General features: G+C 34.5%; 1 protein-coding gene across 3 annotated transcripts in view; it reads left to right on the top strand.

Annotated features, from left to right (window-relative positions):
- The window catches only part of ADGRB3 (adhesion G protein-coupled receptor B3), a 732,453-nt gene that overhangs the window by 569,701 nt on the left and 147,242 nt on the right, over positions 1-15,510 (top strand). For all 3 annotated transcript variants that reach the window (XM_043591727.1, XM_043591726.1, XM_043591728.1), the window contains 2 exons: positions 868-971; positions 5,100-5,202. In XM_043591727.1, coding sequence (XP_043447662.1) covers positions 868-971; positions 5,100-5,202 — 207 coding nt within the window. The remainder of the gene's footprint in view (positions 1-867; positions 972-5,099; positions 5,203-15,510) is intronic.

The following is a 15,510-nucleotide window of genomic DNA, read 5'->3' on the forward strand; positions in this document are numbered from 1 at the left end:
ATGTGCATACCTAAGGTTTGGAATACACTTGATCTTAAAGTGTATTTCTTCAAACTTCCAGTATTAAAAATAAGAAAAACAATAGATTTCATTAGTTAGTATCATGTTAGTGTCTAAAGAAAGAAACCTCTCAAATCAGTGACTGCTTATAATCTTTATATATGTTTCAAAATATATAAGGCTTATTTGTCAAGGTCATGTATTTCAGGGACTGATACTGGCATTATGAAAATCATCTCTGCATATTTCGTTAGAAATATAGAAAAAAACCCCACAAAATATGTTTTAAGTTCCTGATTTTGAAATCTGATTTTCTTCTATACCCTTAGAGGCCAAGCAAGTGAAATTAAATAAGAGAATACTTGACTTAGAACAAAGTTGTCAAAAGTCAGAAAGTTTGAACAATTTTCAATATCTAGGCATCAGATTGGGGAAGCAATGAGTTATAAATGAGAAGATCAAAGTAAATTTTACCCAAAAACATACTGTGAAATAACTGAACTATAGTTGTTGAATAAAAATGAATGCTGCTTCAAATTTCAGCTAGAGAAAATTTAACATGTGAATATTCACCATAGTTTTAGTAATTTGTTGTAGAAAACCATAGTGGGTAGTATGCCATAATCAAGCATTTAAAACTCTCAGGCCTTTATTACTTCACAGTGGGAGAGAGGGGGGAGCTAGAATTAGTCATTTTAGAGGTTGAGAATATAGGAACTGAGTGGTTACTGGGTAATTATCTGGTAACTATAACAACTCTATCAGCTGTTTTTGAGTAGGATAGGGTAGTTTTGCTGAGTCTAGAAGTTATTTCAATTTATGAAAACGTTATCTCTCCTTCTTTTGTTTCTCTTGTTTAACTTACAGATCATGGAATCCTCTGGTACACCTTCAGTTACCCTAATAGTAGGCAGTGGCCTTTCTTGCTTGGCCTTGATCACCCTCGCAGTTGTCTATGCAGCATTATGGAGGTATGTAATCAATTAAAGCACTTGCACTGGAATGCTCTGTTACTCAGATTAAACCTGGCAATATGATCATCATTATGTCTCCTTTTTTAATTTACTGAAAGAAGTATTTTTAGAGCAGAGTTATTGCAGTGATTGAGCCATAATAAATGAGCTAAATAAATAAATAAATAAATAAATAAAATAATAATAAAAGTTCTTACTAAATTTCTTCTCTGTATTTGCCTATGATGAGAAAATAAACAGAACAGACACACTTTCCTTCCCAATTCAAATGATGGTAGCTTTCAACAAGTTGCTTATCCTCAAAAATGGTATCCGTAATACTCCAAGTTTAGTCTATGTTTGTTTCTATTTATCTCAGCTGCCATTGATCTTTAGAGTTTAATTGGTACAGCCAAAGTAATATCTCTGTTATATAAATTCTTAAGTTCTAAGTTTTAAACTTAAGAATTTAAGCACATGCTTTCATTATATCCCAGACAATGAGTAAATCTTCTGTATTATTAATACACAAATACCACAATGCTATAGGAAAGTCTTGTGGTTGAATGTTTCCAAAAAGTCATATTTTGGCAAACTGATTACAAGTGAAAAATACATAAACAAGGGCATGTAATTGAAAAACTTTGTTCTACAGTATTTGAAATTGCATCTGCTTGATAGTGCATGGAAATTTAGTATTTCTCTAAGATGTGTTCTATTAATAAAAATTAGACCTGTGTATTTTAGACATTATATTATATCTGTTCACATATTGGTAAACTGTACCTAACCAAATGGCCAAACTTCCAAATGGATTTAAAAATATTAAGTGTGAGACAGTTTTATATCCATCTTGATTATTAAAAAATGTCCCCAAATTGGTTGATATATTAGTAACTAGGTAATTGTATATTATTTCCTGAAAACTTGTAATATTAAAATTGCACAAGTAGCTAGTCTTTGTGGTTTACTGTTACTTAAGAACAATTCAGTTGAAAAAGTAATTATAATTTAATAAAGAAATGTCATTTCATTCAACATCCTTTCAAAAAACTAATTGTTGTCCATCATATTTTATATTCTTTTGAGGATAAGAATTAATTTTCCAGGATATTAAATTGTCAGAGATACTAAAATTTTCATGCTTCAAGCAAAATATGTACACATTCTTGCTCCATTGACATAGGTACATAATAGAGGTTCTGTCTTCCTGTGGAGGAGTTATCTGGTAGTAAAACACTGACAGAGTGAGACTATCTGATAAAATATGGCCAGTCCCATGGAATGGCCTAGGCACGGCGTTGTAGACAATAGAACCCAGGCTTCATTGGTCAGTCAAGCAGACATTGCCCTGGTAATACAAGAACAAAATGCACAAAGGCTGGGAAAAAGACACCTTTGTCTTCCACAATTACCTAAATGGCACTTTTCAGAAAATGAGGCAGTGTTTAAGGGCCAGGACGTTAGGTAATCACAACTGCGTCATAATTCATACTCACTGAAGTATTTAGAACTAAGTTCCATTTCTCAATACTTAGGGTTCAGTCACCAATTCCACCTTCTTTTCTCCTCTCAATACTTATAGTCAAACTAGCAAAACCACTGCCAGTATAAATGATATATAAGGAAATACAGGATTAATTAGTCCGTAATAAAGTTTTCTTTAATCCAGAAAATCCAGAGAAATCACCTATGAGTTTTCTAAGAATTACTCAAACACCTGAAAGGATCTATTAAAACTTGATGTGAAATTGAGAAATTTAGAAGACAGTACTAAGAAACAACATAAATTTTGATTCCTAAAATTTAGTTGCTAATCAACTCATTCTCTATGAATAGAATGATTGAAATAATATTAATAGATTTATAGAAGTTTCAAGATTCATAAATTATTGCGTGAATCTTGTAGCGTGACAAATTTAATGAATTTTATAAACACTAAATTTACCTTACATTACTGGATGGTATTACTGTATGGTAATACTTATGTTTTTTTTTTCTAATTAAAAAGTATAAATTTTTAAATTTTAATGATTTGCAAGATGTATGAACATCAGAATTATTTTATATATAAGACAGTATTTTGAAAATTGGTATCCCTTATAGTTCATTAGAAATGTTCATCAAAAAGTTAATACACTAAGTTATGTTCTCTTCATTTACAAATATGTTCTGTAGAGTTATATTATTACATCTAAGAACACCTGAGCATATCTTTTTAATCCGTGTATTGAAATGATGCATTTACAAATTTTGTTTAAAACCCCAAATATGTTTATAAAAAGTTTTGGAAGTTGAGACATTTTATAGAAATTTTTAAAGCGGGGTGCCTGGGTGGCGCAGTCGGTTAAGCGTCCGACTTCAGCCAGGTCACGATCTTGCGGTCCGTGAGTTCGAGCCCCGCGTCAGGCTCTGGGCTGATGGCTCAGAGCCTGGAGCCTGTTTCCGATTCTGTGTCTCCCTCTCTCTCTGCCCCTCCCCCGTTCATGCTCTGTCTCTCTCTGTCCCAAAAATAAAATAAACGTTGAAAAAAAAATTAAAAAAAAAAAGGAATTTTTAAAGTAATAATGTGACTCAGTATTGATGAATAACAGAAACATCTGAAGACTCTTCACAGTGGTCAGTCTGGGTCCTTGATCACCATGATTTTCCTATTTACAGAGCAAATGATATCACTGAAACCCTTTTAATAATGTCATCTGTGTGCTTATGTTGTCATGAAAGCCATTTACATATAAAGGGTCAATTTTTTGCAGCCCTTAAACTTTATGTGTTATATCTCCCACTCACGAAAGAAGAAACAACTTAATATTTGATGATGTCTTTAGCTTCCCAGTGTGTGGTTTATTATATTTTTAGATAGTGATGATGCAGGGACAAGGTTAAGCAACTCTTGAGGACATTTTGTATTGAGAATTGTCCTAGGTTATTCCTATTTGGGTTTGTTTTATGAAGAAAGGAAATTTTTTCATACTGAAAAATTGCTTTTTGTATTTTATTGTTACTTCTGTTTTCGTTTTGCTTTCTCTTCTGAAATATATGATGGAATGTGAGGCTTCTGCCTAAATATTCCTCAAAGACAGAGATAGAGAAGGAACTTTGATAGATTTTACTTTCCAAAGAGTGCTTCCAGATCTCTGGCACCCCCATCTGACACTGCACAGGAAAGCCCACACCTGCTGTGGAGAGTGAGTCCATGTTCTAATACAAATTGAACAGTCTCAAACACACAGCAAGTACAAGTATGTCTTTTTGTTACTGTCACTCAGTAATTTACCGTAAGGTACAGTAGAGCAAAATAACTGTTACCCTTTCAGGGTAAGCAGCTGGTAGAACATTTGATTCTCATCCGTTTTCTCTGTGGCTTACATTCTTGGTGCGTGTAAAAATTATATAACAGACTGTATATAAACATTCCTTCATAAGGGTAAAACATGGCAGACACCAAGTAATTTTCCAACCTGGTGGTGAATTATCATTTGTGGATTGGACTAGTTTTTGGAGATGAAGATTAAGTTTTTTGGTTTTTTTGCTTTGTTTTATTTTGTTTTGGTTTGGTTTTGGTTTTGGTTTTGGTTTGCTTTTGGAACAATTAGAAAAGAAAAATATAAAGAGTAGAAGATGACATAAAAATATTTGAGTGTATGAAATGGTAGATGAGTGTTCATGGTTTCATGAAAGTAATGGCTGCTTTCTAGAAGCAAAGGAATACTTGAGAATCTATGTGGGATTTTTTTCCTTTCGGTTCTCAGATTTTCTATTGATTTTATATGATAATAAGCATATTATATATACATATAAATAATGGTAATTATAGTAATTGATATATTTCCAAGAAATTTTATATTTTTAGTAAAAAATTATATTGATAACAGATGTACCACTTAGACTCTGTTAGAAATGCCATGTTGTCTACACTAATGTCTAAAGAAAAAAAATTATTCTAAAGGACTCTAGGACATGCCATGTCACTATAAAATTGGGTTTCTAAGAATAATCTTTATTAAAAAAAGTTTTTCATATATTTTATTCTATGAAGGATATGTTTTAGTGTTTCTTTTCTGGATGAATTTCACCAATTTGCATAATTCATAATTCTTCATCTTCTGAATTTTAAAGTTGAACACTCTCTCTCTTTCTGGCTAGGTACATACGCTCTGAGAGGTCTATAATTCTAATTAACTTCTGCCTGTCTATCATCTCATCCAACATCCTCATACTGGTTGGACAGACTCAGACACATAATAAGGTATGACTGGTAATTATTCTGATTCTATATGTGTGTTTATGTTTTGACATAAAAGTTGATTATTAAAAATCTAAACATTCTAGATAAAATGGAGAACTTCTGATAAAAATTATTTTTAGAAACAAAATTATTTCATTGCTTACTAAATAAAAGTATTGCCTAATCTAGACTAGAAATACATTCCCTTGGCTTAATTTCCTGGGGATTGAGAGGCTGTTTATAATAGTAAAAATATGTTTGTTAAGTATTATATCAAAGCTCTGTGAGTTCAAAGCCTTGGAACATCAAAAGCACAAATTTTGATTCATTATCCTAATTGCAAATAGAATTGCCCCTGTTTTGGTCTACTTTATTAACACACTGATTCCTAAAAGCCAACTATAAAATGCTTACAAGTATAACGTAGAACATGAACATCTACCCAAAAATTATCTATTGCAATAATTGAAGACAGTATTAGCTAAAAACACTAGATTTTATGCTTTTCAAAAAGCTTCACTTAACCAAAAAGCACTGATACTTAACCACCATTGCAGTTCTTTAGGTGAACAGTTACTTTCAGCAGAATGTAAAAGTATAGGTCCTATTTACAAGAACTGACTTGAATTGAATGATCATGTTTTTTTCCAGACATGACTGTCAGCTCTCTTTACTAAACTACTCTGAATGCATTACAAGAAACCCATATAGCAATCTTTAATTTACCCCAATCTCAAAGGAATTCTGGTAAACATTGCTTTGATAATATTTGTTGATTAATCCAGGCCTGTTGTTTTTTTCAGCTTTTTTATTTTCAAGTGCTAAAGCCAGTTATTGAACTTTTTTAGAAGCTATAATTTAAAAAAAATCTAATACACTTTTCAGCATATCTTTTTTGATAGATCAGATTTTTGTAGGACAGGTATCAATGTGAAGAATTATAGCCAGTCTATTTTGCTAATCTCCGCTCCTAAAACTGCTGATTCCCACCAAAGAATCCAAAGAATCTGATTTTGGATCTGGGTAGGTAGGGCCTAGGAAGTTCTTTAGGTGATTCCGATAGGATTTCTTCTTGAACCATATTGGTCTAGGCCAGGGGGAGAACCCAAGGGGGAATCACTAACCCTGAAGGACAAAACAAAAACAGTTAACAACCCAATAAAGGGCCCTGTGGAAGTGAAAAAGTACTTTCATGTACTTGAATATTTAGTTTTTCTCCTATTTAGGACTATAACATGAATTAAAACAAACAAACATATATAAGAATATGAAAAGGGAAAACAAGAAGAAAGGATAAAGACCAAAGGTGAGGAAGATGCCAGACGGAATTAGGAGAAGAGAAAGAAATGTACAAAATAGCCAACATCTGAGAAAGTGGGCGTAAACACTGGTACAAGCTGGAAAGGAGAGGAAAAGTGAAGGGAAGTAAGGAGAGATGGAGAAAAGATGGAACTGTAAACCCTAAAGAATTACTAAATTACTCATCTCACCCTTACCTTTTTGACTGTTTACCTGGGCGGGGCTTCAGATCCCTTAGAAATGCTCATTTACTTGTTAATACCTATTTACCATTCTTTGTCCTTGAGACTCAAGGTAGAAAAGCAGAGCTTTTCCTCTGACATAGGAATTATTTATTGGGTTGGGAATCAGAAAAAATCAAGCTGTGGTAGCTTAAGCCCATAGTTTGAAGTTTTTGGTTTTGTTTTGTTTTGTTTTCACCCAAGCCCCCCTTTGCTCTATCATTGTTTACCCTCTTAACACTCATTAGAATTTGGAAAACTACCGGATCTTCAATACAAAATGTGCTTTTAAAACTGTTTTGTGCTGTATGGCAAAGTTTTTTCAAGTGCTGAGCCCAATGTTTAAATGGTAGACTTTTTCGCAAGGTTTACTACATATTACAGTGATGATTGTCTAAATCATTCCTATCCAATAGTAATATAATGTAAGCCACAAATGCAAGTTATGTATATAATTATAATATTAGCCAGCTTAAAAAAGCAACAAGAATTACTTTTAATAATTAATTTTAAAAATATATTTAACTTAGTATATCCAACAGATGGCCATTTCAACATACAATTAACATTTTTGGGTCTTAATACAATATTTTGTAATAATTTTTAAGTCTTCGGAATCTGATGTGTATTTCATACTTATAATACATCTCAGTTCAGACTAGCTGCATTTCAAGTACTCAGCAGCTATATGCAGCCAGTGACTACCATATTGTGTAGGTCTAAATGGTAATAATATTCAGAAGCTAGTCTAGAAATTACATGATTCCTGCCCATTTTGCCTTTCCCAGCTTTTCAGTGTCCTTGTTTTTTTGATAGAGATGTCTTTTTGATATTTACAAATATTAGGAACATCAAAGGCAGGATAAGACAAGTCTAGTTTTACTTTTTATTTCTGATTATAAAGAATGGCTGGTATGGGCTTAAAAAAAATAGTCGCCTCAGGTAATTAACTACAGAGTAGATTCCATGTGGTTTTGGGATCATGGTAGTTTTGTTCCAGATAGCCTATGCTAATTTTTGCTGCCACAGTTACGCTTGTGGGGAGGAGGGTTTGGTAGATGGTAATAATGGTGAAGAAAATGAGAAAGTACTGGTTTTCTCTTATGCTATGTTAACTTTGCTTTACTGCCCTCTGAGTAGATGATTCTGCAAGCCTAGAACAATTCACTAATGCATTGTGACTAGAAGGGAAAAATGTAAACAATGGAATTTTGTTTTCAGCCATTCTTAACGATACCAAGTTTCTAGGGAAAATAATATATTTTATCATGTGCTAATTAAATTAAATTGATCCTACTTCATTGATCCTATTACATTTTTAAAAGGTAATATATTGATCAGTGGCTACAGCATTTTATTTAGGTTGTGTGTAGGACCCCATTGCTGCTATGGGCATTTTGTAATTGATCAGGTTCCTATCTTTGACTTCCTTGGTCAGTTTTGATTGATGCTTTAATATTCTTCATTTGGAAAAATGGAAACACGTGAGAGTTTCTTGATGAACAAGTTATTTGGTGCTGCCTCTGAGAGTTGTCATGGCCAGTTTGTGTGAAAACTGCTATTTGGTGCTGATCCAGAATAGTTTTGCAGTGTCATACTGGGGTCTTTCTCTGAACTGCTTGTTGAAATATGATAGACTCAGTTATGTCACTACTGAGTATTTCTTTTGAGTTGGGATAGAAACAAACTGAAATAATTCATTATTTAAAGTATGATATATTCAAATCTTTAAGCTATAGAGTCAATTATTAGAAGCAAAGTAAGGAATCAAATGTAATTTCTTATATCTCTTAAAATACATTTATACAATTTAGTGATAACTCACTTCATTATAGTTCATTATATTTCACTTTCTCATAAAGGGTCATTGCCTTCTAATATCTTTGTGTAATTTCAACCAGGATGTTCATATATCACTGAAATGTTATTGTTTGTGAAGAATTTCCTTTGTACCCTAAAGTAGGCAATTTTTTTTTGAACCATGTAGACTCTTTTTGGTCCTACTGTTTTGCAGAAAACAAAGATTATTTTGGAAACATATATTCAGAATATGGTTTTCTTAATCACAAAATATATACCTGCTTCTTTCTAAAAGACTTTGAAATGATGTATGATATTAAAGACTTCGTGGAATTCTTTTTAAAAAGTGATAAAAGCCAAGTTTAGCAAAACTTTTTTTTTTTCTTGGTTAGACAACAGTAGCCATCCAAGAACTTTAAAATGCTAAGAGATAGCTTCTTTCCCACAACCTCACTACCAGGTTATACTGAAAGCAAGTCAAGTCCAGATTCTATCATATAGGTAGATATTTTTTAGATAATTGTTTTAGCAAATCAGGAACAAACCTGTTCTATAAGCTCAGTGAAAATCCTAGGGCCTTGTTGTTTTAGGTACTTTGACCACACTTTTTGTGCAGCATTCACTTGAGGTAGACATAGGAACAGTCTAGAAGCAGTCTTTTGTGCTCTTGAGTCAGCATCATTCAATCAGAAATCCTCCTAATCCAATGTCCAGACACAGAATGATTGGGGATAAAACTGTGGGCCCCATCTCTAAAATATGCTGGATAGAGGCCTCCATGAAATCTTTCATATAGTCACATCAAGAGTAAGAAGTGTTTGTTTAACCATGTTAGCTAATCCACATATTCTCAAGCCTTTATTTTCATCAGAGGGAGCCAATGAACACACCCACAGTAGTGATTAACCACACACTAGTTCATCAATAAAGACGAGCCTTTTATATTCAGGTTGATGAGTCAAGTATTGATTATGGGCAAATCTACCTAGATCAGAAGGACTTGGAGTTGCCATCTCTGGAGTATGGCCGTTTTGAATGTAATGCCAGCTGACCACTCCATTGTATGCATTTCTGGACAGCTCCTAGAATTAAAGGTTAGACTAATTGGCACATATATAGCATCATACTGAGAATACCAAAGTGTTATAAAATAAATTACAGGGATCCTAAAAAGACATCCTAAAAGATAAGTATTTTGAAAAGTTGTAGTCAATTGTGAGAAGGCAAAGTTAGACACTAACTTTAGTCTTAAGAGACCTAGCAGAAGTTCTCATTGATCTATCAAAGGAAGCTTCCCAAATTATTTCATATGTGTAAACATTTCCTTAGCACTATTCAGGAGAATTCATCTCATGTTTCTTTATATATGGACCATTGAATTATGTAATGGGCTTTGTCTTTTAATTCATTCTTGCATAAAATACCAAAATTCTCTGTGTTGGAGCACTCTTTAAAAGAGTCACATACTCTAAGAAGTTTTATTTCTTCATCTTGTGCTTATTTACCTTTTATAAAATGTTGCTTTTGTTCTGTAGTTTGTATAGAGATAATTAGTAAAGATATAGACCAAACTAGAAGGCAGTGGCCATTCTAATGGGAGATGTTTTTGTGTTGTAAGGATTATGTTACTTTTAGAAATAAAATATTTAAAAGAAAAGGAAATAAATCTTGAATTTGAATACCTGTAATTGGGTGAAGCATCCTCTAATGCACCTATTTCTTCCATGACTTTCTTCTGCTAGAGATCCAGATTCTTTCCCCATTTACTTACATGTCTGAATGTGTATGTGTTCAATTTCTGAGAAGAAATATTGAATATGTGTCTTGAGTCACCCATTCCGTCCCTCCTGGGACCTTCTGAAATGGTCTGCCTATCTTCTTGAGACTCAGTGCTCTATCTGCTTCCCTGGTGATCTGCATCTCTCAGGTGGTGATAGTTGAACAGGCATTTTAAGCCAGATGGATATAAGCATCCTAAGCCTGCCACTTCCCAGTTATATGATCTTGAGTATCATATTCAGCCTCTCTATACCTTAGCTTCATGTTAATGCCTCCCTTATAGAGGTGTCATCAAGGTTATATGAGGGTAGTACCCATGAAGCACTCTAAAAGCACTCCTTAAACAGTAGCTGCAATTATGGTGATGATGATCATGATGATTCTCAGATGTACATCTGATTTAGTGTTCTCTTCTGAGCTTCAGACTTCCTCTTGTCCAGTTCTGCTCACCACTAAATTCACCATTTGTGTCCCTGCCCCACAACCCAACACATTATATATAAATTGAACGTATTTTCTGTAGGTTCCAAGCCAGTTACATATACTGGGACTCTGAGAGTTAGCCTTAATGTCTCCTCCTCCCTCATGTAGTAAATCCAATAAGTCTCCCCCTTGTGCCAGTTGCACCCTTCACATGCTTCTCAAGGCCAGCTTTCTGCCTTTGTCAGGTGGTAGTCATCTTCACTGGTCTACCACTTCCAGCATTGTTAAGCACACTCTCTACCTTGTAGCCCAAGTGATAGAGCTAAAATTCAAATCTGACCACCACTTCACTTCTCTGTGCATTTATTGCTATCTCATCTGTTTTCAGAAGTTATTTTCAAACTGTTCAGACATAAGCAGTGACAAATGTTTTATTTACCTACGAAGGTTTCTATTCACTAATTTTCTTACATTAGTATACTGGGGCTCAGAAATAAATTTTGTTGAGAAAGAGTTCTGTAGCTTATAAAACTTGAGAAACCTTAAACATGACCTATGCTGACCTCTCCATTCTTGTTCTATTCTGCTGACTTTTATCATACCAGCAACATCAAACTGCTTAAGGTTTGTCAAAATTATTCATCAAAATTAGGATTTCTTGTTCCTTGCTTACTCTTCAGCCTGGAGCATTGTTACTCTCCTCCACCCACCTGATTTTCCAAATGTCTTTATCTGGCTCATTCTCTGATACAGCCTAATCCTTACCTGCTGCTATAGGAAGCCCTTCCCTATCTTCCACTCTTAGGTACACCAGCTCTGGGGCTCCATGATTTCCAGTGCATACTCACAATCTTGTATTATATTACCTGTTTCTGGCCAGACTATACTCTTTTTAGGGCAGGGCTAGGTTGCATTTATTCTTAAATTTATTGCCAACATGTTGTCTGAGTACATTAAGCATGTAATATTTATTGGATGAATGAATAAATACATTTATTTGAATCCATCATTTGGGCCTATACCTCTGAAGCTAGTAACTGTAGTTAGTTTTATAAGGATTAGAGTTTCCCACTCTACACAGAATCTAAGCCAATATGGTGACAAATAGTATTTTCCTAGGGCCTTTTCTAAGCTCTAAGTGATTGATGGCATATTTGAAGGTGATCTGGTTCCTGGGTTTTAGTGAAAGAGACTCTGAAACCTAGCAACTGTGCAACTTCTCACTTGATAAGTTGTGTAAAATAATGTTCATAATCTTCAAAAGAAATGTGCTTATTCATAATTCCTCTCATAGAACTCATTTCCTGCCAATAATGTCCCAAATGCATGTTTATTATGTCTCAAATGTGTGTGTGATCCTAATGGCTGAAGCTAAAGCTTCCTATTTAGATTTATTAAAATCTAATTTATTGACTTGCTATGATGTTTGTAAAAGGATTTGAATGTAATAAGCTTATGTGTGATTCATTTGAGTCCATTTTGAGGTATCTTACTAGCTCTGACAAGGTTCTTCTGGATGCCTGAAAATCTTTATCTAACCAGAGAACAGAATGGTTGGATAATTTCCTGGTTTTTCCCAAGCTCCTAGCGATGAAGGATTATTTTGTTCACAATGTGACAATGCGCTTTAACCTTCTTATCGCCTGATTATACATTTCTAGTTTTGTATACTAGGAGTCAAAGATCACGTTATCAAAGTCAATTTCAAAATAGGGCAAAAGATCAATATGAAGGATCAGTTTGAAACAAGCAAAGAATATGAAAGTGAAACTATTTAACAAGAGGAGTTCTCAAATGGTTTGAGATAATCAGGAGCCAGATAACCATGAGGACCAGTTTATACATTCACTGTGTGTTCTTAGGTCAAACTCCAAAGCTGGGCAAAAGTCCCAGAGTGAGCATCAATTCAGCAGAGAGAAGTAGATCATAAGTCTCAGGCTTGAATGCTGGTAGTTGCTTTGGAGATGCCAGGCATAATTTGATTACCTTCTGTTCATTCATCCTCAAGCAGCAGAACTCTTCTCCAGGCAATGTAAAGAGACTCCTTGATGTGACTGATTCCTAGTCTCCATCCTTGCCACCCCCACTTTAGACTTGGTCTTCGTGATTTCTCAGTTGGACTACTATAACATTCTTCTGACATAGGGCTGCTCATTTAGCTTTTATTTTACTAAGAGGTTGGCTTTTATGACTCATAGGATCTGGTCAGAAGTTTGGCTGATGTCAACAGGGGAACCATATTGTATAATTAGAGCTGATAATGTTTATGAATTCTGAATACCCTGTAAAGTATTGAAGTGCTTAAAAAACCCGCATAAAACAAATTATTTTAAATTATATTCTCACAGAAGTCAAAGGCCCTTGAGATAAGATTATAATAGCGTTTTCACTGACCCATTATACTAACTTTGAGGCTATATGTCTCTAGGGTGAATATGGGATGAAGAGAGGAAGATTGAGGTTATCACTAAAGATCATTGACCAAGGCAAAATTTGTCTCAGTGTGAGATTGGAACAGAGTAAAGAGTACAGGAAAGAACTCCTTTCACAAATACTTCAGAATCTAATTCAGGGGCTGGCAAGATTGGGGGCAAAGGCCCACATAGTGAAGATTTTAGGCTTTGTGGGTTCTACCGTCTCTGTCGCAAGTACTTAATTCTGCTGTTGTAGCTCGAAAGCCATCCTAGACATAAAAAAATGGATGTGGTTGGATTTAAATAGAAGAAGTATAATGTAAGGTAAGGCCAGGCCATTTTTAGGCTGATGCTTTTATGTAAAAATGACCTTCAGTTCTGAAGTGTCTACCCAAGGTTTAGTCTGTGTAGCCTGCAGGACTGGAACAGGGGAACTTTGGCAGTTTCTGAAAAGGCTTCTGCAGAGATAAAAAGGAATGAAAAGTACTTTGAATTCTTTCGAGCAAGAGCTAAACACAGAATTTCTTCACATATGGTGACTATTAGTTACCAGTATATAAAAATTAAAATAAAATGAATCAAATCAGTCCCGACCAAGCAGGACATTTTATGAAGTGAAGAAGCTAAAAGCAAGTAACAGATGCCCAATGCAGGAGACAACAAAGCTGGCTCTCTTTGTAGAAGAAAAATTTCTTAAAGTTCAGCCATAAATGTTAAAACCCCTATTAAAGAAACTCTCTCATCTGACAGTCTTGGGCAGAAAAGTAACATCTGACACAGAAAATAGGGATGGCAGAGTCCAGCTAATTCTTCATTAAGGTCACCCATAGAACAGAGTCATACACACACACACACACACACACACACACACACACACACACGTGTGTGTGTGTGTGTGTGTGTGTGTGTGTATAAATTTTTAACCTCTCAGCCTCTGGTTCTCACTCTATCCTAAAAACTAGATTTTGGGGCGCCTGGGTGGCGCAGTCGGTTAAGCGTCCAACTTCAGCCAGGTCACGATCTCACGGTCCGTGAGTTCGAGCCCCGCGTCAGGCTCTGGGCTGATGGCTCAGAGCCTGGAGCCTGTTTCGGATTCTGTGTCTCCCTCTCTCTCTGCCCCTCCCCCTTTCATGCTCTGTCTCTCTCTGTCCCAAAAATAAATAAAACGTTGAAAAAAAAACCAAACTAGATTTATTATGTATATTATATCATAAGCATTGCTATGGTAAACTTTGGAACTAAAGCACAAACACTTATGCCTATTACCAGAAAAACATAAACATGTTTGAAGATGTAACTCTGGTTTTCACTTCTTTTGTGATGTTAGTCAGTTAATTCTAAACTTTAAGCCTTGAAAAAAGAACTAGGCATATAACTGAGTTGAGTCTAGGTCTTAACCATGAAATTTAAGATGTATGAAATTCAAAGTGAGTAAATTAAGGCAACCCTAGGTTGCTAGTGTACTGAATCAAAGATTAAGATTTCAGTTGTAATGTAAGGAAGAAATGATTAACTGTAACAGGAGAAATACAATGATAAATCTTAATTCATGAATATTCATGATGAGAGCTTGTGTTTGTGTTTTGTGTTAAACTACCATACACATAGTTTTTATATATCCCTATAGATGTGTCTTTGGTAGATGATAACATTATATGTACATGATTAGGACTACAAGGGATTTTGAATGAATCTTCTCTGTCTATTTTACATTCTTATTGTTAATTAAATTTTATTTGTATTTCAAAGTGTTTTTCCTAATGGACAGGAATGCTATATATTGCTTTTATAAAATATGAATTAATTCTAATTTTCTGATTTTTTCCTCCTATATTTATTCTTGTTTCTTTCTATTAGAAATAATATTCCCTATTTCATTTGAGAAGCTTTTGTTACATATTTTCCTAACTTGCAAAATAAAGTTACAAAGTGAATCCTCTAGACCTAAGAAAGGACACCCTTCATAGAAATGGAATAGGTAATCTGTTATCTACTACTATATAACAAATCACCTCAAACGTAGTGACTTAAAAATAAATATTTATAATCCTATTGTCTATGAGTCAGGAATTTGGGAGTGATCTCCCTGGGCAGTTCTCTCTTGGCATCTCTCAGGAGGCTGCAGTCCAGAGGTCAGATCACCGTCATCTGAAGACTTGATTTGATTGGGGCTGGAGGATCTGTGTTAGGTGGCTCATCCTTCCAGGGGTAATGGGAGCTTCACTTATTCTAAACAAGGATTTTTAAGCTTTACCATTTATTGGCTATGTACCGTTTGTCAAGTTACTTAACCATTCTCTACACACCAGCTTAGTGATCTTTTTAAATTATAAATCAGATCATGACACTTGTCTGCTTAAAACCCTTCAGTTAAAGTAAGTGAAGCTTCTCGT

This window comes from Prionailurus bengalensis, chromosome B2, assembly GCF_016509475.1.
Source record: "Prionailurus bengalensis isolate Pbe53 chromosome B2, Fcat_Pben_1.1_paternal_pri, whole genome shotgun sequence".
Lineage (NCBI taxonomy): Eukaryota > Metazoa > Chordata > Mammalia > Carnivora > Felidae > Prionailurus > Prionailurus bengalensis.